At 40.9% G+C, this 27921-nt stretch overlaps 1 protein-coding gene across 1 annotated transcript in view; it reads left to right on the top strand.

Moving 5' to 3' along the window:
- The window catches only part of LOC129680858 (ATP-dependent translocase ABCB1), a 64376-nt gene that overhangs the window by 5405 nt on the left and 31050 nt on the right, over positions 1-27921 (top strand). Inside the window, exons 3-18 of the mRNA XM_055612668.1 lie at positions 382-430; positions 1588-1750; positions 5678-5735; positions 7636-7827; positions 8530-8701; positions 9554-9678; positions 12929-13100; positions 16801-16914; positions 17059-17169; positions 18651-18776; positions 18867-19070; positions 19340-19510; positions 21302-21463; positions 22825-22977; positions 24364-24510; positions 25488-25595. Of these exons, the coding sequence (XP_055468643.1) occupies positions 382-430; positions 1588-1750; positions 5678-5735; positions 7636-7827; positions 8530-8701; positions 9554-9678; positions 12929-13100; positions 16801-16914; positions 17059-17169; positions 18651-18776; positions 18867-19070; positions 19340-19510; positions 21302-21463; positions 22825-22977; positions 24364-24510; positions 25488-25595 (2227 nt within the window). The remainder of the gene's footprint in view (positions 1-381; positions 431-1587; positions 1751-5677; positions 5736-7635; positions 7828-8529; positions 8702-9553; positions 9679-12928; positions 13101-16800; positions 16915-17058; positions 17170-18650; positions 18777-18866; positions 19071-19339; positions 19511-21301; positions 21464-22824; positions 22978-24363; positions 24511-25487; positions 25596-27921) is intronic.

Genomic DNA, 27921 nt, shown 5'->3' with positions numbered 1-27921 from the left:
GGGTGTGGGCCAGCCAGCCTGGCAAACCCATGGCTGAACGAGAGAGCTGGTCTCTAACAGGGTAGAGGCAAGCAATGATGCCCGAGGATTCCGCTGGCTTCCATACCTGCACTGTTTCAAGTTTGTGCCTCTCCCACACACATACAGGAACACACGTACAGACAAGTGTAGAGTTAAAAATAGAAGTGTGATACCCAATGATAATCATATTTAAATGTCTAAAATATGTGGACATGTGTATTTACACTTCATAAATGATAATCAGACTGTTTTAATGAGTGCTGTGTAGACATATTTGTCCTGGTTATTATTATTTTTATAACTTGAAAGCTTTCATGGCATTTTTGAAGCTTTGTTTAATCCCTTTGTTGTGTTCCTCAGAAAAAAGGAGAAGAAAGAAAAGAAACCTGCTGTTGGCATATTTGGGATGGTGAGTTTGGGATTTACTTGTTGTTTAAAATCCCTCTGTCTGAAAAGAGATATTCCGCGTGGCTTTCTTAGAAAGAACGGGGATGTGGAGGAAAAGTGAATTGGTTGGCGTTAGCTTCTTTTCAGAGGAATGCCAGCCATTCACAGCTTATCATGTATGGAGCCTCAGCAGCTTCCTCTTCCTGGCTTAGATTTCAGTCTTTTCCAGGTTAGTTATGCTGCCAGTGATCTTTTACCTCTATTTTTCTTCTTGACGGGCATTGCCAGCTTGGGAGAGGAAAGTTGCCATATTCTACGCTGTCTTTTGTCGTTGTTTGAGACAGGGTCTTGCTCTGCATGTACAACGGATTGGCCTCCTACTCCTGATCCGTCTATCCCTTGCCTCCTATGTGTTGGGATTACCGTGGTACACCAACATTCGAGATGACATGCTGTCTTTCAAGGCTCTGAACTCCTGGCAGGTTTAATTCAAAATCCTATGTATGTACCCACATTAGTTTAGGTCTTGGTGGATTATTCATTACTTCGATTCAGCAATCAGATGTGCCAGTTAAATCTGGAAACACTCTCCTCAATAATGCCAATTCTAGTCAAACTGTATGTTAATATTAGCCATCACAGAAAGGGAATTGATTTCTATCTTTACAAAATATTATTATTATTTTTTTTACTATCATCTCTTAAGAAACTTTAAACATTCTCATCAGCTAGCACAGACGAGAAGACACACTGAATTCAATATGAAGAATTAGTACGTGGCGGCTGGAGAAATGGCTCAGCCGTCAAGAGCCCTGGCGTTTCAGTTCCCAGCACCCACATCAGACAAATCTCTGCCACCTGTATAACTCCACCTCCATGGGATCGTATGCTCTTTTCTGCCCACTGTTGGCACTCGAATTCACACACACACACACACACACACACACACACACACACACACACACACACACACACATACACACGTAAAAATAAAAATAAATTTTAAAAGAATTGGTCCAGCCCATGGTGAGACTATTGCCAAAATTCATCAACGGGAGGGGACAGCTTTGTGCTCCACAGCAGCGGTGACAGTCTAAAATGTGCTTGAATTTGAACTCTCTTTTGCGGCACCATCCATGGCTCGTGCACTCACTGCGCGCATGCTTTGCTCTCTCCTAGTTCCGCTATGCGGATTGGCTGGACAAGCTGTGCATGGTCCTGGGGACTCTGGCTGCTGTCATCCACGGAACGTCACTTCCCCTCTTGATGCTGGTGTTTGGACACATGACAGACAGTTTTATAAACACAGAAACCAGTATTCCACCCAACATTACAAATCAAAGTAAGGATTACTTGTGGTACCAAATTTATTGGAGTTTGGCAAATAACAGTCGCTTAATGTACCATTTGCCGGGCTTTTGCTAAATGTGCACGATTGTGTTTTGTGCTGCGAAAGGTGGGGGGGGTGGAGCTCCAGCTCATGTTCGAAATGAGTGAGAAGGCAATATTTATGGGCATTAGAACACACAAGAGAAGTGCTGACAGAGATATGTAGAAAAGGAGGGCACTCTATGAAGTCAGACAAGTCTTTGAAAGCTTCAGGAGGAAGTACAGGAATCTAACCAAGACTGTGAATAGTGAGCTGCGATGGCTTTAAGAGTCCGTGGCTATGAGTGTGAGAGAGTCTGGCATGACCTCCTTGGCTAAGAGTGTAAGTGAGGAGTTTAGGGTGACTAACACTTTTAGCCTAAGAAACTGGAAGGACATGGTTACTCTCAGTTGAGAAAGAGGAAAGGGAGAGACATCTGGGTAGTTTTGGATATTGTCATGTGTTGGCCTGTCTGAAAGCGGATCCAGGAGTGGAGAAACCAGCCCTGAGACAGTTGTTTACGAGGGAGAGGGAGAGAGTACAGGAAGTGAGAGAGAGTGTGTTAGTTTTAGGATGGGAAAAGTAATGCTTTTGTGCTTATGGAACTAAGAAAGTTGGAAGTGATGTTTGAAAGAGAGTGGAGAGATTCAGAGAGGTCCTCTATGATGGGCAAGATCCAAAGATGAGGGGGAAATGCTTACTCAGGGTAATGACAAGGACAGCCTAGCTAAGTGACAGGTGGAAATAGTGCGTTAGTGTCAGAATCTCAGGCATGGGTGAGGAGCTGGGAATCTATGCATGTTTTCTGCTTTAGGAAAACCTCCTGGGAGATTTCTAAAGACTCCTGTGGATGCCTGAAAACACAGAGAATACTGAACCTTGCAGACATGTACAATGTATTTTTTATACATGCAGACAATGAGAAAGTTCAATTTATAAATTAGGCATGATAAAAGATTAATGACAGCCATTAAAAAAACAAAATACAACAATGTACTGTGTTAAAAACTATTTCAGTGTTTGTTTCTATTTTCTCTAACATGTTACTGTGCCCTCCTGATGCTTGTGATGAAGTCAGATGATACAGTTTCATGATTCACTGCAGGAAACTGAAAGCACAAAAAGTCCAACATTGAACAGTTAGGGGACTGTTAGAATTTAATTTTTTTCAGTAAGGTTGGAAGCAAGAAACTGGCTAATAAGAAAATAATGCCAAACAGCACCCTGGAAGGATGAAGAAATGAATGAGCCGCTGAAATACTTTGTCTCTATCTAACACAAACATGCTTGGCTTGGGAGAGACAGGTTGCTAGCTTCGAGCTCTCTGCATGACCGATAGTCATGCAGAGAATGAGTAAATGATTGGAGGACTTACAGTTCAACTTGTACTCGGTAAATGTGTTGGTTATATATTTATATATAACATATATAGTTATATATTTAGAAGAGTGTGTGTGTGTGACACAATTAACGAAAACACAGGCCTTGAATTTGAAAGAGAGCAAGTAGTATGTGGGAGGGTTTAGAGGGAGGAAAGGAAAAGAAAATGATGTAATTATACTATAATCCCAAAAAGTTAAAAAACATAAACAATGTTCTCAGTGCCTATATATGAATACTCTTGATAATTCAGTGATACACTTAGCTTACAAGGACCCTTCATTTTTTTTTTTAATTAATTCAAGTATATGGCGGGGTGGCATTCAGGTGGATATTTGTTGAGGTTATCTATTGTGTACAGAAGAGGCCATTGGGTCCCCTGGAGCTACAGTTGCAGGAGGCTGTGAGCCACACAAGGTGGGTTCTGGGAACTGACATTGGGTCCTCTGCAAGAAGAGTTTCCACTCCTGACTGAGCCACCTTCTCATCCCTGGACTTTTTACATTTGATACTAGAAACCAAGCCCATGGCATCATTTGAACTCGTTTTTGAGTGCTCACAATTGAACTTATGGCCTCACAGATAGTAGGCAAATGCTCTCCCACTGAGCGACATTCCTTGCCTGATATTTGAACTCCCTTTTTAAAATTTATTTAAGATTTATCTATTTATGTATGTTTATGAGGGCTCTATTTGCAAATGTACCTGCAAGACAGAAGAGGGCATCAGATTCCATTATAGATGGTTGTGAGCCACCATGCGCCTGCTGGGAATTGAGCTCAGGACCTCTAGAAGAGCAGCTAGTGCTCTTAGCCACTGAGCCATCTCTCCAGCCTTATATTTGAACTCTTAAGTCTAAGATAAACACTATGAATCTTTACCCCATAAATATGCATGGAAATATCCAAATTAACTTGTAGCACATTGGAACCCTTGCTGATTTGTTCATGGATCTTGGGCCCACTTTTTTTTGTTAATGTTTTTCCTGAGTTAGAACTATGTCCATTTTCTGACTGTTGTGTCCTAGACTACAGAGCTTCCTTGTTTAGTAACTGCTCAGGAAGTCCCAGGTTCTTACACAATAACCACACAGCTGTGTAAAGACTTAACTGGGTCCATCCTTTATTGCTGCTGCTGTTGTCTCTGCGTTAGCTCTTCTGATGCCCTGCTTGGTCTCAGCATAGCTTTACTGTGAGGTCTGATTTCCTGATGCTCTACTCCCATGTCTCTTTAGCTGGGTATCAAAATCTGTTCAGCCTTTCCCTCAGGCTCTGATTACTGAGACAGGGAACTCTCTAGCCCTTCCACACTATTTGGGTGTGGGTGTGGGTGTGTGTGTGGGGGTGTCAAGGCTTAACCACCAGAAGTTTTCTGTAAGTCTCTGAATTTGCATCTCCATGTCAACTAAGTTCAGTCTACAAGTAGACTGATGTAAAGGCTGCTGGGGTTTTGAATGTGTTGTGCTGATATTGGCAGGGCACACAGAAGTCTAAATGACACCCAGGAAATTAAAGAAATGGCAGTGGATTAGCATAAGATAGGCCTAGAGACTGGGCAGTACATGTTGAAGGGGAGTTAAATCCTGCATGGGAAATGGGGAAAGGTCAATGGAATTAGAAGCTCACACTCTTCACACATGTCCATATTTCTCACATTGCAAGTCATCATTTTTCTTCCTTTCCCTCCCCTCTATAATGTATAATCTAATATTTTTGCAACGACTATAAAATTTGAGATGCACCTTTCACTGACCCAACAGTCTTGATTATGATAATTTCTCCCATACAATATTTATAATATGTTCATATACATGGTCGTATATGCTTATGCAGTGTTAATTGTCTGTTTGTGTAGTGCTGGATCAAACCCAGGGCATACTGTTTGCCGGGTAAGTACACCCTCAGTGAGCAATGTGCCCAGGCTGCATTTGCTTGTAACAGTATGATATTGGAAACAACCAAAATGGATGCAAATTTTAATTGATATAAGCATATTAATGTTTTGTATATGAGTACATACATATGTAAAAGAAAGTTTGATAGCATATACACGGAAATGTTGCACAGTGGTTATCTGTGTTTATGTGTAGATGGTTAATGTTTTGGACTTTTTCACGTCTTCGGTTCAGACTGTTAGCACTTCCCGATATTGGATAATGTTTTATTCTTCTTGATAATTTTGAAGTAGCAATAGGAGTAGAGATATACAATGTTAGTGTTTAAATATGTGCCCAAGTGTCCGGTCACAGTGGTAAAATTTATTTGTCACTGTGAGTTTCTTCTTGAAAGTGAGGAATCGCTGGGTGCAGGCTATGTGTAGTTATACATGGCTAGCAGGGCAATGTTTGAACGAGTGTCGATAAAGCTTGCGTTAGACCTGAATTGAGTTTAGCTGAGTCACTTGAATCCTGTTTTTGTGTAAATTTTCAGGTGAAATGAGTTTGGTTTCTTTTTTCTATGCTTATTTCTGTTGGAGACCAAAGAGGCATAAATGGGCCTGCTCTGTTTTCTGGTTGTCTAGGTGAAGTCAGCAGTATACAGATCATCAGCAACAGCAGTCTGGAAGAAGACATGGCCACGTAATTCAACATTTTTTTCTTCTTTCATTAATCTTTCCTGCATTAACCCATTATAATGATCTATTCGATTTTTCACTCTTATAATATGATTTGAAGTTGAGTTAAGAATCGTTGTTTGTAGCTTCGTAATTATAAGTTTACATCTTGCACAGTTTCCCTAGTAGTAATGATATTAGGATCGGCCCCCAGGAAGATTTTAAACTCAGCATCTAATTCTAAATAATGAAATGAAACATCCTAGAATAAATAAATGTTTAACTTTGACCTTGGCTTACTTTGGGGAAATGTTTTGTTAATGATTTACACTATTGGAAGTTGTTCTTCAGAATCTCTTGGAACAAATGTGCAAAGATCTATGACAGTATTCAAGCAATATGATTCTGCATTATGCTATGAATGGTTTGATATGTTCAAAGGAAGTGGAGACACTTGATTATATTAAGAAGTTAAGAAGCTAAGACTCTGAATATTATTGCATAGAGGCAGTATTTTCTATTTTGAGACAGCTTCATCCCCTTCCTCCCTCTTCCTCCCTCTTCCTCCCTCTTCCTTTGAGATATGCTCTGACTTCACTGTCCACACTGCTCTCAAGCCTGTAGTATTCCTTCTTCGTCTGCCTTTTAAGGGCTGGAATTACAGGTTTAAGCAACAAGGCCCAGTTAACAATAATATCTGGATTGTTTAAAATACATTACCAAGGAATCATGGACACACTCAGCACTGTGAAGGTATTCACAGGAGGCTTTTGAGATTAAAACCAGCCTGGGCTACGTTGTAGCAAGAGAACAAATAAATAAGACTGGCTACATTGTAGCAAGACTCTATTTTAAAAATTAACCTAAAAAATATAAATAAATGAGCAAAGAAATAAAACTAACAGATTGTTCCCTAGCCATAAGGTACACGTGTTGAATGGGGTTACTCTTACTATATGATCAGCACATGAAAAATAATTAATTATAGACGTATCTACTAATGAGAAGTATTCTTCTTGCACCATATCTTTTTTTCAAGTTATCAGATGTAACAGGGCACAATATGTTAGCAGGATAGCTGATAGGTTGAGCACAGGACTGTGAATGTCTCTTCCTTTTACCTAAGCATTTTGATGCTTTCCTACAACACACTGAATTTTTCAGAAGGTAACAACTGAAACTTTGATTTTTAATTGGGGGAATCTGTGCCCTATCATTCATTTTGGAAGGTTTGCCTTTAGTCTAGCATTAACTGAGTGGAGAAGCCCAAGAGTTGTTTGCTCTGGTGATTGTGAAGACTCTGAACAAGACAGCATCGATTCACCTTTTCTTGATTTAATTTGAGGCCTTTCATTTTTTCCTTGTTTCAATTTAAATTAGAAGGGCTGCTCTTTGATTCATTAAGACATTTTAGGGCAGTTAATAATGACTAATTGAGCAATACTATTAGTTTTCATCTGTGACTTAGCAGCCACAGTCTAGCAGGAGTTCAAAGGGTGTGGACTCACTCCCATCTCTGGTTTGCACTTTCAGACAAACTCTGTCGCTTATGTCCCTTGACAGGAAGACAACCTGAAGGTCTCACTGCCCATGAAGCTGATGTCATGAGATCGGCACTCTAACGAATGGCATGTCCTACCAGATGCCAGTTCACTAGGCACTCTCTCATAGTAACTATGTTCTCTGCGTCATTACATGTAAAGGACTATTTTATGTAAGCCCCATTTTACCAGCTAGGAAATTGGGGCGTAGGATGGGAGGCAACCTGCCTGAGCTTACAAGGTAGTGAAGAGCCGGCATCTATTTGTCTGAGTGCAGATGTAGGTGGCTACTGACCATTACAAAGCCATTAGTGACCATTACAGCCGCTTCCTGTTTGTGAAGGAGGGTGGGCTACCAGCATGTACAGTGTCCTTGTTTTTCAGGTACGCCTACTATTACACGGGGATCGGTGCTGGTGTGCTCATAGTTGCCTACATTCAGGTTTCGTTCTGGTGCATGGCAGCCGGAAGACAAATACACAAAATCAGGCAGAAGTTTTTCCACGCTATAATGAACCAGGAGATAGGCTGGTTTGACGTGCACGACGTCGGGGAGCTCAACACCCGGCTCACAGAGTGAGTACCTGGTTTATGCTGGAGTCTGATGTGGTCTCGTTCTCACCAGCTCTGTCAGGACTGTCGCTGCCTCACCGAGCGGAGGAAAGCCCTTGTGCCCGGTACCTGGGTCTTCCACAGCTTCTTGTCCACAGCAGGGCATGGGAGGATGGAGGTGGGCTCCTGTTTGCCTGGCACTGAGGGACTAGACTGGCAGAGTCAAGACACACTCAGCGAGCACGGCAGCGGTGCACAGGGAGCAACGATGTGGGCTGTCCAGCCCCGCTGAGCCCTCTCTTGCCAGGGCTCCATGGTGTCCTTGGACTGCAGTGGGGAGAAGGAAGGAGCTCCTGTCTGTCTATCATCCTCTGCTCTACAGAAGACAGGATGAACTCAATGATTGCCTTCATAGAGGACAGAGCCAGATGCACGCAGAGAAATCTCTGAGCAGTTTGAAATTTCACAGTGAATAGTCTTAAATGTCCCATGTTCGTAGTCTGAGGCCAAGTAGGCCTAGAAGGAGGCCACAGCTGAGCTAGCTTCATAGAATACTGTTGATGACAGATCTCCTACTGGAAACCAACAGCCTGTCAAGTGAAATGTACACATACAAAGATTCTAGATATATACTTTACGTCAGACTTGGTGATGCAATGCAAAACTGGATAAGTTCTGTGTTTCCAAATCTGACAGTACTTGTAACATGGTCTCTTTCTTCTTTAGTGATGTGTCCAAAATTAATGATGGAATTGGCGACAAAATTGGAATGTTTTTTCAGTCCATAACTACATTTTTAGCGGGTTTTATGGTAGGATTCATAAGTGGTTGGAAGCTAACCCTTGTAATTTTGGCTGTCAGCCCTCTTATTGGATTGTCATCTGCTTTGTGGTCAAAGGTAGGTGAATCCACCTCTCTTAGCCCTCCCCAGACACGAGGAAGGGTCTTTTAAACTTCTGTTTAACAATCAGCAGGATAAGCTGACCCAGCCCCACTGAGCTAGTACTTGTGGAAAGGGGGCCTCGTATATAAAAGACATGCTGAGCCGGAAAGATCTGTCTGTGCCCAGGAGAGAACAGCACCGCATTCACTGTGCAATACAAGTGGCCTTCCCGTGACTACACCGCCCCCTCTGCCCCCCCATGGTTTTTTTAGGACTTACTGTCACTCTCCAGGGCACAGCCTGGCTTGAGTTGCACTTTTACCCAGTGAGCCATCTTGCCAGCCTTTGACAGCCTAAAAGCTTCTTTTTCTTGATTGATTTTCCTGCTTAGAAGAGCATTGAACAGGTTAGATTCAAACCTTCAGAATGTAATAAAAGTTTATTTAAAACGTTGTAGGATGCCTTGTAGCTAGATGAAGAAAAGAGAGTTCAGCTGAATCTTATGAGAACTCCTCATTGCTTCAGTTACTGGGGCCTCTATGTTACTCCCTGCTCTGCCCCTGTCTTAGATTCTCAGGTTGTTGGCTGGGTTAAAGGGTCCATGCACTCCTTTGAGGAGCTGTTTCCCGTTGTCGGCTGGAGGCTATCTTCCCAGGCACCTTGGGCAGTTGACCCAGAGTCTTGTGCCCAGAATTCTCTTCCTTGCCTAGACATTGGGGCAGCTAGAGGGTACTGGCCAGGGTGGGAAACCACTACCTGGCATTCACAGATCTTGCTCCTCATGGTTAATGTGCAAACAACATATTTGTATCTATTTGTTTAGAGTTGTTAGGCATCCGAAAATAACACAAGATTGCACTTTGACAGGTCTTGACTTCATTTACTAACAAGGAACTCCAGGCATATGCCAAAGCTGGAGCAGTTGCAGAAGAAGTCTTAGCAGCCGTCAGAACCGTGATCGCGTTTGGAGGACAAGAGAAAGAACTTGAAAGGTTTGGGTTTCTTTTGCTAGGAATTTAAAATTCTGTGTCATTGCTAATGTTCTGGAAAGTTGCAATCCTAATTCTGCTTTCCTGGTGCGTGCCTTTAGAAGAAGGGAGTGTGTATGTTTCGTTTTCTTTTTGCATTGGGATGTTTTGAAAGCCTGTGTTTTCATTCTCAGAGAAAGAGGGCCTGGTACAGAAACTACGGATAAGGAAGTGTCTGGTACACAGACAGTCATTAGTTTAAGAACTGAAAGACTCCGAAGAGAGTGTTGGGGGTATTTTTTCAGAGAGACATTGAAAAGTGCTTTGATAGGGCTGGAGAGATGGCTTTGTGATTAAGAGGGCCTCCTGTTCTTATGGAGGACCTGAGATTGGATGGGTTCAAACACCTGTAACTCCAGCTCCAAGGGATCTGACCCATATCCCCTTTTGGCCTCTAGGGGGTGATATGTGCATCCCCCAACACACATACATAATCTTTCAAAACGTGCTCTGATAAGAGAAATGTACTTGAGGAGCATGAGGAGAGCACATTTAAATATGGTAAAGGAATTCCTCTTAGAGGAGAATTCAGCCAGCCTGACACCTGAGAGATGAGACATTTCCCATGGCTAAGGCAGAGATGAGTCATCTAAATCTCCCAAGATAGCAAAAGTTTCTGTAGGGTTTGGGATATATCATTACAAAACTTCTGCATCTGAAGCCATCAGTCTGTCCTTCTTTCCCATCAAAATATCAGGTGTGGGAGGAAACTGGCTGGCATGGAATAGAAATTTAACCACAATTGTGAATGCCTTAAATGCAGCAGTCAGAACAGATTCATTATGTTACATTTAACATTTTTTTTTCTCTTGCGTTTTTCAAATCTATTTCTTTCTCTATATGGAAGCTTTTTGCTTTCATGGAATCCTGTTTGGAGATTGCTGGCTTTGCTTCCTGAGTGACCAGAATCCTGTTCTGAAAGTCCTTACTTACTCCTAAATGTTCAAGTATATGTCCTACTTTTTCTCTAGCAGTTTCAGACCTTCAGGCCTTATGTGTAGACTGCTTTGTCGTGGAAATTTCTTGTTTCTCTTTTAACTAAGGCAAGTAGTTTTTCTGGGTATAACAGCCTTGGTTATTAGCTTTCAAAATCTGACTGTATCACTCTAAGCCCTTCTGGTTTTAAAAGTTTATATTGAGAAATCAACTGTTACTCTGATTGACTTGCCTCTGTATATGATTTGGCCCTTTTCTCCTGCCGTTTTCAGTTCCTTTTTTCTCTTCTTTCCTTCTTTCTTTTCTTTCTGTGTTTTTAGTGTTTTAACTATAACATGATATGGGGAGTTGTTTTTGTTGTTGTTGTTGTTGTTTTGCTTTGTTTTTTCTGGTCCTGTCTCTTAGATATTCTCCATGTGTTTTGTACCTAGATTGACATCTGTTTTAGATGTGGCAAAATTTCTTCTATAGTTTTTGTTGGAAATATTTTCTGAACCTTTGGCATGAAGTTCTTCTTTGCCCATCATTCATAGATTTGATCTTTTCATGAAATTTCAAAGTTCCTTCATGTTCTTTTTATATGTTTTTGAAAATTTATCATTGTCTTTGACTGAATGATGCAATTCTTTTACCTTGACTCAAGTTTTGCTAGACTGTCCTCCACATTATCCAGGCTCTTCGTAAGTAAGGCTTTCCACTAGCTTTTGATTTGACTTACTGAGTTTCATGTTTTGAGCATCATTTTGTTTTGCTTTTTCAGCAGTGTTTCTGTCGTTATTGAATTCCATTTTCATATCTTGAGTTGATGTTCATATTTCATTCAGCTGCTTGTATGCTCTTTGAGGGCATTCATGTTCTCCTTGAATTCTGGGAATGTGATTATAGTTGTATTTTTTTTAAATTCATTGTTTGGAATTTCAGCTGAGCCACTGACTACACTATAGTTTTTGGAGGATACATGTTGTCTTGGTTTTTCATCTAATTTTTGAGCTGGATATTGTCCATCTGGAGTTAGTTTGTTAGCAGAAGTTGTTAATTGTTTTTTGTTTTCTTGTTCTTTCTGCGTCACCTCTTTTTGCTGAGGGTCACCCTGCACTTTTAATTGGAGTGTTGTGGTTCCTGTCACTCCTTAGGGGTGCTCTTTCTATCAGTTTGCTCAGGTAGGACAGAGAGCTAATAAGCTGAGTAGCTTAGTCAGATTAAGCCTGATGTACTAGCAGTGCGGTTCCATCGTTGTGCTCTTTCATGTAATTTAAGCCTGATCCAGGTTGCACTTCCTGCAGAGCCCAGGGTTTCTCACTGCCTCACCTGCAGGCCAGTCTGTGTCCCTACTGTCACATGGTGCCTATAGCTTTCTTGGTCTATACCTACTGTATGTGTAGAACAGCAATCTTAAAATTCATATATCTATACAGACAAGATAAAGCTATACTGCTTGCTTTTAAGAAAGAACACTTTGCTGTGCAGCCCTGCCTGGCCTGGAGCTCTCCGTCCTTTCACCTGGGTTGCCTAGGTTCTGGGATTATTGCTGTGTGGCTCTAGGCCCATTTAGTACAGTTTCTTTAGGTGTCAAAAACTTGGTTTAACATGTCACAGTTTCCATAGCGTGTGTAGTCTTCCCGTTGGCCCTTCTAGCACCCCAAGAGAGCAAGCTGGCTTTAAAGCTTCCTTAAGGTCCAGAACTTTAAGCTGCTTTCTTATGCTAAGATTTTCTAGCATTACATATCTAGTTCATGAACTATTGGTTCCTTTTCTTTTCTCTTCTCCCCCTTCTTTGTTCTTCATCCTCTTCTTTCTCTTTTCCTAGTCTTCATTCTCCCCCCACCTCCACTTTCAGCTTCTTTCTCCTTCTACCTTCTTTCTCATTACCCCTACTCTTTTCTTCTCTCCTCCTCCTTCCCCAAGTAGGACAGGCTGGACTTGAACTTGCAGTCCTCCTGCTTCAGCCACGCTAGTGCTAGGATTACAGGCACCACCACTACCAGCCATTTTTCTCGTATGTGCAATAATAGGTACTTTTGATATTTTTTATTATTTCATTATTACTAAGCCCCCCCCCCCAAAGGCACAAGCCTCAGTTTTCTCTTCAACAAAGGAATAATATAATAATGGTATATCTTAGGGGTAATGTATGGAGAAAAGAAGAAAATGCTTGTGTACTACAGGGCTGGATGCATTCCAGTTACTCAAGTAACTCTTGTTATGTTAGCATAGTTTCTTAAATTTATGAATGGAGCATATGTAATAATTTCTGTTTTGTTTTGTTTTTTTTTTCTAGGTACAACAAAAATTTAGAAGACGCTAAAAATGTTGGGATAAAGAAAGCTATCACAGCCAACATTTCCATAGGTCTTGCCTACCTGTTGGTGTATGCATCATATTCACTGGCGTTCTGGTATGGTACCTCCTTGGTCCTCTCAAACGAATATTCTATTGGACAGGTGCTTACTGTAAGTAATACGCAATTTATAAGAGGAGTCCTTAAAAATGACAATTAAGTTGAGTGGTTTTAATTTGACCTTGGAAGAATGTGTTTTGAAAAACTACAAAGAAATGTTCATTCAATAATAAGAAAAAAAAAAGTCTTCATCTTGAAGCGTCACAAACCAATGTCTTATTCACTGTATGATTGCTGTGAAGAGATGCCATGACCAAGGTAATTCTTTTTTTTTTTTTTTAATTTATTTAATTTTGCTATTTTATGTGCATTAGTGTGAAGGTGTCAGCTCCCTTGGAATTGAGGTTACAGACAGTTGTGAGCTGCCATGTGGGTACTGGGAATTGAACCTGGGTCCTTTGGAAGAGCAGACAGCACTCTTAACCACTGAGCCATCTCTCCAGCCCCCAAGATAACTCTTATAAAGGAAAACATTTAATGGAGGCTGGCCTACAGTTTTAGAGGTTTAGTCCATTATCATCATGGTGGAAAGCATGGTGGCACATAGGCATGATAATAATTGAGGGCTACATCCTGATCCGAAGGAAGAGAGAGAGAGAGAGAAATGAACCTTGAGCTTTGAGCAGCTCATCCCCAGCGACATACTTTCTCCAACAAGGCCAACCACGCCTACACCTCCTAATCATTTTAATCTTATCAGAGTTCCATTCCCTGGTGACTAAGCTAAACTAAACTTGAGCCTAGGGGGTGAATGAATGAGCCCAAGTTTGAACTCTCTACTCTCTCACTGTGTCTTCTGTCTTGTTATTTGTGGTCTGATGTCTGTCTGTCTGACCTTACAAAGAGCTCTTTCCTCTGTATTCATTGAAGAGCACAGAAAACATTGGAAAGGAATGAGGGGATTCTTTTTCACTGAAAAATTGAATAGAGGTTCACAAGGAAAGATGCTATTTTACTGACCTCAAATAGCAGGCAGACATGATAAACCTAGACCCACGTGTTGTTTCCAACATTTACTGCGGATACTCGTTTCCTTCAAAGTTGCTTTCAACTCATTGTTTGTATTTTAGCAAGTTATTACCAAAACACACACACCTATATAATTCTTCTGAAATATGGAAAAGTTTATTGTTTAAGGTTAAACCTATGCCTTTAGCAGAGGTTGTAAAAGCTCAGCATGTCTGAAGTCCAAGGCATGGCCAGGTTGGTTACTTTGCTTTCTTAACAGCAAGTTACACTTAAACTCTATGCCGTAGGGGAACAGAGTGACTATATGGTTTTAAATGATTTTAAGGCATATTATTAACTTGGTTGCATGGTCTGGCAAAAATGTAGTCTCTGAAGACAAGAAGTGTTTTCAAAAAAGATAATTCCCAGACCTGTAACCTGAATACCATTAGCATTAGCTACCTGTCTGCTATGAGCTTACATTTAGCAGGGTGGTTTCATTTTGACAAGCTTGTACCGAGTGCCTCCCTTATATCTTATTCTCTTATTTTTTCTTCGCTTCATTTCCCTTCTTTTCTTATTTTCTGATTTACTATTCAAATAAAAAACGAATAGTAAAAATCTTTTGCATGGCAGCTGATGTATCTTACAGATCTGTAGAAACGTAAATCGTTGCTCTTTTTAACAGAATATTCTACTTAGAGGTTTCCCACATTGGAGGACTGTGCACAAGTAAAGGCAGTTTTCTTTCATTTGAAGACAATTAAATAATTTATAAACAAAGCTCAATCTGTGATAGCCAGCTCCTTTTTTTTTTTTTTTTCTTCCCAAACACAAGCATGTTGAGTTCATGACCACGGCCACCTTTTCTTGAATCATTTAATGTAATTTCTTTTTTATATTTTCTCATCTTCACTATGTAGTCCAGGCTATCCTGGTGATTCTCCTGCCTTAGCTGTTGACTTTGGCAACCATAGGTGGGCACCACATGTCTGGAAAACAATTCTCTTCATCAAAATTTAGATTTGTAGGGGCTAGAGAGATGGCTCACTGGTTGGGGGTGCTGGCTGCTCTTACAGGGGACCAGGGTTCTTTTCCTATCACCCACATGGCAGCTCACAGTTGTCTGTAGCTCCAGTTCCAAGAGATCCAACAAAATGCCAGTGCACATGAAATAAAAATTAAAAAATTATTTTTAAAATTTTAGACTTGTAATACAGAAGCAATAATTGCCTTTATTTTTTTAATCTCATTTAACACCATTTATGAGGCTGTTTGATTAGGAACAGGCTTTACTGCTCCCTTCACCAGTTTTTAAGGTAGCTTAAATTTTTATTTTATTTCTAATTATGTGTCTGTATAAGTATGTATTTGTCATATGCATGTGTGTGTGTGTGTGGGGGGGGTGCCACAGGAGGCCAGAAGGACTAGAGTTTCAGGTAGTTCTTAGATGGAGGTTATGAACAGCCCAACATGGGTGTTGGGAACCAAACTCATGTCCTTTGCAAGAGCAGTGTGTGTTTTTAACTGCTCAGCCATATTTTCAGCTGCTAGGGTAGTTTTTATTTTTAAGCAGCCATGTTTGTTTTTTGTTTTTGTTTTGTTGTTGTTGTTGTTTTGTTTTGTTTTATTTAAGAGCTTAGGTTGTAATAAGAAATGTGTCCTGCTTAGTGTGGTGTAGAGAAACATTTTTGGTTGGTTTTCCATATGCTCAGTATAGAACCTGGGCTTCATGTATATCAGCCTGAGCAGCAGCACTTCTCCTCCTGAAGGACATCCTCTGCTTTGGAGAAGTGATACGTATCAGATGTTTGCTGATCAGGAACATCGGAACAGCTCATGCAGGGTTCTATTCCAGACTCCCTGTGTTCAGATTCTACCTGGACTTTCCCAGCTGAGTGATCTGAGAGCAACTGCCTAAACTCTTCTAAGAGCTTAGTTTCTCTTCTAAGCCTCCTCTGTCAAACAGACATGACAGAAGTACGTGCCCTAACTTCCAGCCTTGTTGTGAAGTCCACAGTCATGTTCCTGTACGGCTAGGAAATGAGTCCTGAAATCAGTTCTCTTAAAGCTCCAATAGAGCAAAGCCAAGACTTTAGGAACAAGAGGAAAGTGTTTTGAATAAAACAAAGAACAAAAACCCAAATAGCCATTTGTTAGATTTCAAAAAGAAAACAGCATAGGGAGATGAAGTAGGGGCGCCGAGTCATGCCTTATGTGTGTGCTTCATAATCGAGAGAGCATTTGCAGAGGCAGTAGCATCATATGCATCATAGACAGAGCAGGTCAACTTGGAGGACAAAGACTTGAAGAGAATATTCTGAAGATGTACAGTACCAATCCAGGTATAGACCTGGTCGTTTTAGACTTGTGAATATCTAGGTAAAAATGCTGAACCTTTGGAAGAAAAATAAAAATTTTCGATTTAATATGATGATTGTATAGAAATTATACCCTTGTGTAATGAAGCACAAATAAGACTAATTCCAAATTCCAAGCACATTAAGTGTTTAAACTTAAATTCACACTGATTTTTTTCATTCTAACCAAAGAATCACAGCTATTTTACTTTTGTTGACTACAGTATACTTTTATATATGTCTAAGGTTAAGTTCAGCATAGCTGATTACCAGGATTTGAACTTGAATCTCTTAGTCACAAACTTAAAATATTTTCAGTACTTAATATTATTATGTTATCCTTGTTGCTTTGAAATGAAATTGGTTGTGTTAGAAGCAAAAGAAAACATGAGAAAAATTGTGCTTATGCTCTAAGTAATGCATGATTTGGTCTCTCTTCCTCAGATCTTCTTCTCTGTATTATTGGGGAATTTTAGTATTGGACATTTAGCTCCGAGCATAGAGGCCTTTGCAAATGCAAGAGGGGCAGCCTATGAAATCTTCAAGATAATTGATAATGTAAGTCTAACCTGTCCATTTATCCATCTACTCAAAAGGGTTTTCTGATTGAGTCAGTTTCATTATTACATCCTCTCTCCACAAAGTGTCACTGTAAAGTACTTACTGTAACCTGGTGATCTCCTAAATTATTTTTCTGCTTAGGAGCCACGCATCGACAGCTTCTCAACAAAGGGACACAAACCAGACAGTATAATGGGAAATTTAGAATTTAAAAATGTTCACTTCAGCTACCCGTCTCGAAGTAAAGTTAAGGTATGGTGATAAACGATAGATCTATGATTCAGTAATGTGCTGGATAGAGATGCTTCTTTAGAAATTTTAAAACAAAGGAAATAATCACATATTGTTGGGGGATGGTCTGATGCTTGTATTTTGATGCAAATTACTGGCTCTCAAGATCCGGTTACTGCCTGGATATACCCACCCTTCCTGTGTAAACCTGCCTAAGACATTATACCAGATTGGTTGATTAAAGATCTAAAACTCACATCTATCTTGTTTGCCTTTCTGAATGAGGACATCAGAAGAGGGAGAAAACAGGGAACAGGACAGGCGCCTACCATGGAGGGCCTCTGAAAGACTCTACCCAGCAGGGTATTAAAGCAGATGCTAGGACTCGTAGCCAAACTTTGGGCAGAGTGCAGGGAATTTTATGAAAGAAAGGGGAGATAGAAAGACCTGGAGGGGACAGGAGTCCCACAAGGAGAGAAACAAAACCAAAATATCTGGGCCCAGGGTTTTTTTCTGAGACTGGTCCAACCAAGGACCATTCGTGGAGATAACCTAGAACCCCTGCACAGATGTTGCCCATGGCAGTTCAGTCTCCAAATGGGTTGCATAGTAAGGGGAACAGGGACTGTCTCTGACATGAACCCAGTGGCTGGCCCTATGGGGAGCAGCCTTACCAGGCCACAGAGGAAGACAATGGAGCCAGTCCTGATGAGACCTGAAAGGCTAGGATCAGATGAAAGGGGAGGAGGACCTCTCCTATCAGTGGACTGAAGGAGGAGCATAGGAGGAGATGAGAGAGGTAGGGAGGGATTGAGAGGGGAAAAGGGAGGGGCTACAGATGGGATACAAAGTGAGTAAATTGTAATAAATAAAATAATTAATTAATTAAGTTTAAAAAGAGGCCTAAAACCTGGGCAGGACAGAATGGGGTCGGAGTGGCTAATGTTTCCAGGCTTTGGGAACAGGAAAATCAGGGGAAGAAGACAGGAAGACAGGAGCAAGGAGGATGCCACAATGGGTTATCGTGGAGAAGAACTCACATGGGCCAAGAGAAGGACTCCAAGGATAGCGTGTATGGAGAAAACACCAAAATGAAAAATCTGAGCAAGTATTTATAAGATTATGGATGGAAAGTAGCCCAGATAAGGATAAAGGTTAAAGGCAGATGGCACTGGGTGAGGTTTGGGAGGTAGAGATGGTGAGGTTATTGAGACAGGGTAGGTAAAATATCTGCCCAGCCCAAGGTAAAAAAAGGCAATTATAACATTTCACAGGTGTCTGTGTCCTATTAATTGTGATAGTGGGTTAAATAATTCCGCTGAAATAATTAGAGGGCCAATAATAAATAACATTGTTTAGCTCAACACCAAATATTTACAACAACATATATTTTATATATTTAAATCCAGTATTGAATTCAGCATTCAGCTCATAGAATGTATGTCCGTCAGTCTGTCCTTTGAATTGTCCTACTAACGCTGACTTTTCCCGTGCCTTCGCAGATCTTGAAGGGCCTCAACCTGAAGGTGCAGAGCGGACAGACGGTGGCCCTGGTTGGCAACAGCGGCTGTGGGAAAAGCACCACTGTCCAGCTGCTGCAGAGGCTCTACGACCCCACAGAGGGCACGGTGAGAGGGCACGCAGCCCGCAGCAGTTGCCAGGGCCCAGCGTTCTGGCTCCGTGATCCTAAAGCGTGAAACCCACACATGTTGTTTCAGGTCAGTATCGACGGGCAGGACATCAGGAGCATCAACGTGAGGTATCTGCGGGAAATCATTGGCGTGGTGAGCCAGGAACCTGTGCTGTTTGCCACCACGATCGCTGAAAACATCCGCTACGGCCGGGAGGACGTGACCTTGGACGAGATTGAGAAAGCCGTCAAGGAGGCCAACGCCTACGACTTTATCATGAAGCTGCCCCACGTGAGTCGTACCTGACCGCTCTCACCCCAGGCTCAGAGAGTAGAGCTGGCCTGATGCGGTTCACGTGAACTCAGGAAACTTCTCTTAGCTGGAATAGCTTCCTTCGCAGGGGACTCCCCTTACCGTGGGTCTTAAGCCCTCGCCTACCTGATGTGATAGCTGTGTGCATTTCTTGGGCATCATCTTGGTGGACATCCCGGGTCGAAATGTGACCCGAGACAGTTTGTTGCTTTGCTTTATTTTCCTGTTTTCTGATTGTTTAATTGTAGAAATTTGACACCCTGGTTGGCGAGAGAGGGACGCAGCTCAGTGGGGGACAGAAACAGAGAATCGCCATTGCGCGTGCGCTGGTCCGCAATCCCAAGATCCTTTTGTTGGATGAGGCCACGTCAGCCTTGGACACAGAAAGTGAAGCCGTGGTTCAGGCCGCTCTGGATAAGGTCTGTGAGCTCTGTACTTATAAAGGTCTGAATTACAAGAATAATAGTATTCCATTTTTTTTTTCATGTGAGTGACTGTGTAGGTGTATATGCATATGCAAGTAAACATGTATGTACATGTATCTTCCTTAATTGATCTCCTTTCATTTTTTGGCATAAACCTGGAGCTCACTGATTTGGCTGGCAACACTGGCTGGTCTATGAGGCTTAGTATCTTTCTGTGTCTGACTCTTGGGAACATGCTACTTAAAAACAAACAAAACAAAGTTTTATTTATTTTCTATTTGCTTTAAGTCTATACAAAATATTTTGATCATGGTCTCCATTGTTATTGTTCTGTTTTGTTTCGTTTTTGAGACATGGTTTCTCTGTGTAGCTTTGGCTGTCCTGGAACTAGCTCTGCAGACCAGGCTGACCTTGAACTCAGAGATCCACATAACTGCCTCCTAAGTACTGATATTAAAGGTGTGTACCACTACGCCCAGCTTTGATCTTATTTATTTTATTTATTTATTCATTCATTTATTTATTTATTTATTTATTTATTTATTTATTTATTTATTTATTTATTATAATTTATTCCCTTTGTATCCCATCTGTAGCCCCCTCCCTTGTCTCCTCCCAGCTCCCTCCACCCACCCTTCCTCTTCTCCCACTCCCAGCCCCTTCCTTAGTCCCCTGATAGGGGAGGACCTCCTCCCCTTCTATGTGACTCTAGACTATCAGGTCTCATCAGGGCAGACTGCATCAGCTTCTTCTGTGGCCTGGCAAGGGTGTCCCCCCACCATGGGAAGGTGGTCAAAGAGCCAGTCACTGAGTTCATGTCAGAGACAGCCCCTGCCCCCCTTACTGTGTAACCCACTTGGAAATTGAGCAGCCTATGGGCTACACCTGTGTAGGGATTCTAGGTCCTCTCCATGCATGGTCACTGGTTGGAGTATCGGTCTCTACAGGACCCCCTAGGCCCAGGTATTTTGGCTTTGTTATTCTCCTTGTGGAATTTTTGTCCCCTCTAGGTCTTTCTATCTCCCTCTTCTTTCATAAGGATTCTGACACTCTGCCCAAAGTTTGGCTATGAGTCTCAGCATCTCCTTCAATACTCTGATGGTAGTCTTTCAGAGGCCCTCTGTGGAAGGCTCCCATCCTGTTCCTTGTCTTCTACTTCAGAGGTTTATCCTGATGTTAATCCTTCTGATTGAGGATTAAGCATCTTCCCTAGGGTCCTCCTTGTTGTTTAGCTTCTTTAGGACTATAGACTTTAGTATGTTTATCCTATATTATGTGGCTAATATCCAGTTATAAGTGAGTATATATCATATGTGTCCCTCTGCTTCTGGGTTACCTCACTCAGGATGATCTTTTCTAGATCCCACCATTTTGCTGCAAATTTCATGATTTCCTTGTTTTTAATTGCCAAGTAGTATTCTTTACCCAAACCCAACTCCTCCCAGATCCTTCCTCACCTTTCTACCTACCCGACTTCATGTTCCCTCTCTTCTCTCTGTAAAAACAGACAAACAAGCAAAAACCATGTAGTTTATGTTTTCTGACTATGTGATCAATGCACTGAGTTTTACTCCACTGAAAAAAAAACTGATTTTTCCTTTCCCACAACTATCAGATACGAGTAGTTTCTTGGCTACAGTGAAAATTAGTGAAACCATAGGCTATTTTTTTGGAGTTTTCTTGGCTCTATAATGTTGAAACACTGCCCTTTAGTAAACATAAAATGAAATACTGAGTTTACATATAGCAGTTCATGTATCAGAAGCCAGATTCCTCTCTCCTCAGGCTAGAGAAGGCCGGACCACCATTGTGATAGCTCATCGCTTGTCTACAGTTCGTAATGCTGACATCATTGCTGGGTTTGATGATGGTGTCATTGTGGAGCAAGGAAATCATGATGAGCTCATGAGAGAGAAGGGCATTTACTTCAAACTTGTCCTGGCACAGGTACAGCCGAACTCTAGAAGCGTCCTACTTTATCTTGGTGGTGACATGGTACTGCTATTTGATGCTATAGAGAAATTTCATTTGCTTATCTTGAAAAGCATGACACGTGCTTGGATATCCAGAACCAGGCAAGTGTTCTATGTTACTTTTTCTAGGAAAGAGGAAAGCTTAAAAAGAGATAATTGACGTTTAACAAGATTTTGAGATGAACTAGCCGTGGTAGTAGCTCCTAGCCACATTTGGCTACTGACGGTTGAAGTATTGGTTAATCTGGATTTTAGAAAAAAATTTTTTAAAAAATTATTTATTTATTTATTTATTTATTTTACATATATGTGTGCTCAATCTATAGGTCACATGTATGCCAAAAGAAGGCATCACATCCCAGTAGAGATGGCTGTCAGCCACCATGTGGTCGCTAGGAATTGAACTCAGAAGAGAAGGCTGTGCTCTTAACCACTGAGCCATCTCTCCAGCCCTGGAATATTTTAAGTACAAAATGACACTGGAATCCTGAAGGCCAAGTATTAAAAAAAAAAAAAAAATGCAAAACATACCATAACAATAATAGATTGGATTTGTTAGATTAAATATATAATTAAATTGACATTTATCTATTTTTCCATTTTCAAATGTGACTACTAGGAAATTTTTAAATGACAGATGTGACGCACATTATGGAAAGTACCACATCGCCATTGCTGATAACCGGTTTCAAGCAAACTTAATTGGCTGAATGTCCCAGAGGTGGAGGGAAAAGTTTTGTTTAACTTTCTGTTGCTGTGATAATATACCATGACCAGTCACAACTTGGGGAGGAAAGGGTATATGTCATCCTACAGCTTATAGTCAGTCCATTGCCCAGGGAAGTCAGGCCAGAAACTCAAGGCAGGAGCTGATGCAGACACCATGGAGGGGCGCTGCTTACTGGCTTTCTCCCTCTGGCTTGCTCAGCCTCCTTTTTCATACAGCCCAGGATCACCTACCCAGGTATGGCACCACGCACAATGGGCCCTCCCTCCTCAATGATAAATCAAGAAAACACCCCACAGACTTGTTTAAAAGCCAGTGTTAAGGGGTCATTTTAATTAAGCTTCCTTCTTCCTAGATGTGCCTGGGTTTGTATTCAGTTGACAGCAGCACAGCAATGACTATGTAACAGCCATTTTATTTGGTAGCAGTCTTTTTCATTTTGTGGTTGGTTTTAATTGCAAATAATATCATAGGAGAAAGCGTAGCAGCTTAACCTCTGTTCCCATAATAACTTGAAACATTTCATTATTCCTTAATGCTCATGAGTGAATTATTTCCCTTGTTTAACTGTACCTAGCCAACTTCTCTGTCTATCTTATTTGTTTTAGACTAAAGGAAATGAAATTGAACCAGGAAGTGATTCTCAAAGTGACACTAATAACACTCAATTGACTTCAGAAGAATCAAAATGTACTTTAACAAGGAGATCAACTTGCTGGAGTATCCAAGGACAGCAAGACCAAGAGAGAAAAGAGGGCCTGGTATGGATGTGGCTGTAGTCTTAGTTATAAATCCTCTCACACCATTCCTTGTGACTCTGTTAGCTGGGTTAGCTGGGGCTGGGATAGGCGGAAAAATGAGATATAACTGTTTAGAATCATTCTATCATGTTTTCTAGGTTATTTCAGAAACCAAAATCATAACATTTTATAGTCAGTTTAGAATTTAAAAATAAGAATTCATATGAAGTTTTCTAAATGTTTAACTTGTGTAAAGAATCTGCAGTGGTCTATATTAGTATTACCCTTGTTGCTGTAACAAAAATAACTACTGAAACAACTTCAGGGAGGAAGGTTTATTGTATCTCACAGTTTGAGGGTGTAGTTGATGACAATGACATCATAGTCAGGAAGCAGAGAATGATGAATGCTTGCGTTTGAGTCCTTTCCCTTTTTATAAGTACTCTCACATCAGTTAACCAAATCTTAATTGTCTCCTGGGTTATCTGAATCATCCCCTAAAACTGGCAATAATAAGCTATCATTGTCAGGAATTTCTAAAGTCAGAAATGTTGGCTACATTTTAAGGAATTAGTAAAAACGTGTTTTTTGTTTGTTTGTTTGTTTTTGTGGTGCTAGGGCCTCATCCATTCTAGTTAGACGCCTTACCAATGAGCATGTCAGCCCTCATTTTCTATCTACTATATCAAGTAGTATGCAGCTCTTCCTTGTATGCCTGTGTGCTCTTAACATACATAAAGATTCTGGACAGATGGAGAGGGCTAGAGTACAGCCATAATATATTTAAATAAACACGTAGCCCACCAAGAGTATGTTTATGACAGAAGCACATATTCTTTATAACCTCAGATGTCAGTAAAATCAGATTATTATATGTTTGAGCAGTTTAGTAATTTTTAAAAAGATTGAGACTCTGCTGGATGTGCCAGTGAATTTTCTTTGCTGTTTGTTCCTAATTGTAAATATTCCTGTCTTCTGAATCCTAGGCTAAGAGTGTTGATCACAGCATCATTGTTTTTGTTTCTGTTTTCTTTTTTTAATGAAACTTGTCAGAATTGGGTTCATAAATAGTACTACCAATTAATAAGGAATAGTGTTGTATTCATTAATGATAATATGGATAGATGAAGCCATAGATGACAAATTTAATCATCAATTTTTAAATAATACTTGTATCTGTATTGAGTATTTTGACTGTGTATATATATGTCTGTATACACATATATATGGTGCCCCTAAATCCCCTAGAACTAGAGGTACAGACAATTATGAATTGCCTTTTGGGTGCTAGGACTAGAACATGGGTCCTCTGGAAAACCAGTAGGAGTGCCCTCAACTGCTGAGCCTTTCTCTAGCCCCCAAAGTACCAGTTTTGTAAGCTATCTTGTTGAAATGTATGTTTTTTAGGAGGAAGACGTGCCCCTAGTTTCCTTTCGGCAGATCCTAAAGCTAAATATAACTGAATGGCCTTATTTAGTTGTTGGTGCACTTTGTGCTGTTGTAAATGGATGCCTGCAACCAGTGTTTTCTATAGTATTTTCAAGGATCGTAGGGGTAAGTGTTGGTGTCTATTTTGTGTAGATTTGTTTGTGTTTACTGATAAAAAGTGAATGAATTGCGTCCATTTATACTATTGACGATAAGCCAGAAAACCATGAATCTTCACATGGTTTGAAGTTGGGAAAATCAAAGTCTCATTTGTAAGAAGAAACCTAATAGTTTTATTTACATTTTTTTGAGAATTCCTTATAAAAGTACTATATTTGCATCATTTTCATCTCCTTCAACCCCCTCCAATTCCTGTGTATACTTCCCACCCCCTCTCAAACTCCCTCTCTTATAATTATTATTGTTTTACACACACACACACACACACACACACACACACACACACACACACACCCTACTGAGCCCATTTAGTAGAGAAACACAAAGAAATAAGAATAAAAGAGTTGGCTAAGTGAGCTGCCAGAGAACCAGAATACCAGATGCTGGATGACAAGGGAGCTGTACCCTTGACAATAAATGACACACCAGCCAACAGGCCTATGTGGGTGGAAGACATTTCACAAGGCTTCTCACAATGCTGAGAAGAGGGAGTCTCCATTTTCTTTAAGAGATGAGCTTCTTGGCCGATTACCCAGTGCCAAATAGCCTAGACAGCTTGGGACACTTTGAGATCTTCACAGAATAAAACAAAGAATTGTTGAACAGCATTGTTTCTTGATAGGATTCCAAGTGGAGAGGATTTATTACAGTCCATTCCCTAGTAGGTGGCATGCATGAATCTATATGGAAACCCGACCCCCTCCCCCAAAATATTGGGTGAATCTATGAATGGTAGACCCCCACCGCCTTTGAAGGAAAGCCGAGTGCAAGATGCCTTGGAGGGCGGCATTCCAGAAGCTAAACCTGTTCCAGTATACAAAGTCTGTCTTGTCCCCCAAACTGTGAGAATGTGGGGAATGGGCTCCATGCAGAATGCCTTCCTCAGCGATAGAACTAAGAACCTCTCAAATATTTTGTCACAGGTTTTTGCAGGGGATGATGACCCTGAAACCAAACAGAAGAATTGTAACTTGTTTTCACTGCTTTTTCTGGTCATGGGGATGGTTTCTTTTGTTACATACTTCTTTCAGGTAAGTTTCTACATTTTTTTCTGTATTCATTTTGGAAGATTTGCAAACATGTATGTGATTTTCCTATGTGTGTGATTCCTCCTTCTTTACTTGGGCTCTAATGGTCTGTGGCTTTGCCTCCTCTTACTTGCTTTCCTTCTCCTCTCCGCCCTTTTCCCAAAGACAGCCCTTGACCTAACCACAGTAAGGGGATGTTCAGTTGCTGCAGTGATTAGAATGAAGATGGAAACATGAGAATGGGAGCCCCCGGGGATAAGTTTGGAGCTAAGTATTTCTGTTCAATTTGGTATTTTGAGAAATGTCTTCCTATATTTGGACAAAAGAAAGAAAGAAAAAGGAACTAAAAGAACTTGCAAATATATCACACTAAAAAAAAGTTGAGATTTGCTATGCTCTTGCTGCAGAGAAAGAACCCTTACAATGATAGGAGAAGCATTAAAAGCTGTTGTATTTTATGATTAATATTTACAATTGATATATCTTTGGTAAAGCTGCTGCTAATCCTAAACAGCTGTATACCCAAATCACCACACAGACACTGGGATTTATTTAATTAACCTAGAACACAATGCTGGGCAATAGTTACTCCATCCTAAACCTCCAAGTCCACGTAGTTTACTAACATTTAGATTTCCCACACTATACTTGCTTTTAGTGATATATTAGGTCCAGTCCATCTCTCCATGTCATTCCAAGATCTCTCCCTCCAGCTCTGCTTTCCTAGCTCTGCCCTCGCCCTTTTGCCTCCCACTCTTTTCCTGTCCACTGGCTCCTCCCCTCTCCCCTGCTTCCTTTTTCTTGTTCAACATTGTGGCTAGTTGCTTTATTTTGGCATGTTTACACAAAGTTGAGACAGATGATGCTTAGAATAAATATCACAATACAATGTCCGGATTGAAGCCAGAGAGTGGGGAAGAGAAATCAGCATTTGAATGACCAAGAGTAAGGTGTATACATTCCAAAAGGACATTGTACCAACAAAAAGCCAATCATGAAGAAGAAGAAGAAGAACCACTTAAGACCCATCCTTAGCATGGGTTTTGCTACTTGAACATCATATGATTCCAATTATAAGCAGTGTAGACGCTGGGGTTAGACCTATATCTTTCTGTCATTTGCACACATGGCCAATTATGTGTTTATGGGAAAATTAGTCATTTTATCTGTTTTTGCCTGAACTTCCTTTCTCCAAAATATGGGAAGTTTTACCTCATGATGATTAAAAGAAATGTGAGCAAGTGAGCAAGCCCATATCTATGAGAGGCATTATGAAATAACCTCCTACCCAGTGAGTCAGTGATTACCCACATGAAATACTGTAGCTGAAACTTTGAATACATTTCTTTAATACATTCTGGGCGTTAATTTAGAATTTTATTTTATGTGATGAGTGTTTTGATTGCATGCATGCCTGTGTACCATGTGCATGCCTGTTGCCAGCGGAAGCCAGAAGAGGGAGATCAGTCCGCCGAAACTGGAGTTACAGATGGTTATGAACCACCATCAGGAATGGAACTAGGGTTCTCTGGAAGAGCAGCTAGTGCTCTTAACTACTGAGCCATCTCTCCAGCTCCTAGTTATATTCTAGACATGTATTAATATTTTTGTAGACAAGACACAGTTCCTGAACACTGTTGGAGATGAAAAAAGGGAATAAAACAGTTACTTGACTAAATGCTTAAAAGGTTGTAGAACTCCATCTTGCTAGAATAAATAGACATGGCTTACCTGCAAGAGACTCACATGTGTTCAGAGAAGTTTCGGTTGCTCTGTGTGGAGTGGGTAAGAGATTGGGAGGGAGGCAGCTTGGAGATGGTCACTCTTACTTTGGCAGTTGGACTAGCAAAGCATAAAGAGTGAAAGCCATTCCCTCACACCCTGGCTGTGTTGGGGAAGCTGAGTCTCCCGTGACTCAGTCTGAGAAACAGCCAGTGGATCCCTGGACATCAGTGGATTTCAAATCCATGCTGGAAAGAATGGAATGCCCAGGTGCTCATCTGAGAATCAGGCAGGAACCTCAGTGAGGACCAGAGAATCAGCCTGAGTCCTTTCTTACTCAGGAGTTCACATTCCATCGTATAGACCCTGATAAGCCCCTGCTGGGCTGTGACCTCTGGAGACCTGTCAACTATTCCAACTCCCAGCTTGGTTTTAAGCATGATGGTTCTAGGGCTATGAGATTGTATGTGTACAAGCCCACCATGTAACAGAAGGTAGCTGTTGGCAAAAATAACTAACTCCTGCAGGCGGGTAGTAGCCCATTTAGTCTAGCAAATTCGAAATGAGAAAGATCTTTCGTGTACACGCCATTTGGTCCAACAGCAGA

This window comes from Psammomys obesus, unplaced genomic scaffold (genome assembly GCF_907164565.1).
Source record: "Psammomys obesus unplaced genomic scaffold, mPsaObe1.curated_primary_1811, whole genome shotgun sequence".
Lineage (NCBI taxonomy): Eukaryota > Metazoa > Chordata > Mammalia > Rodentia > Muridae > Psammomys > Psammomys obesus.
This window is presented reverse-complemented; position numbering and strand designations above follow the sequence as displayed.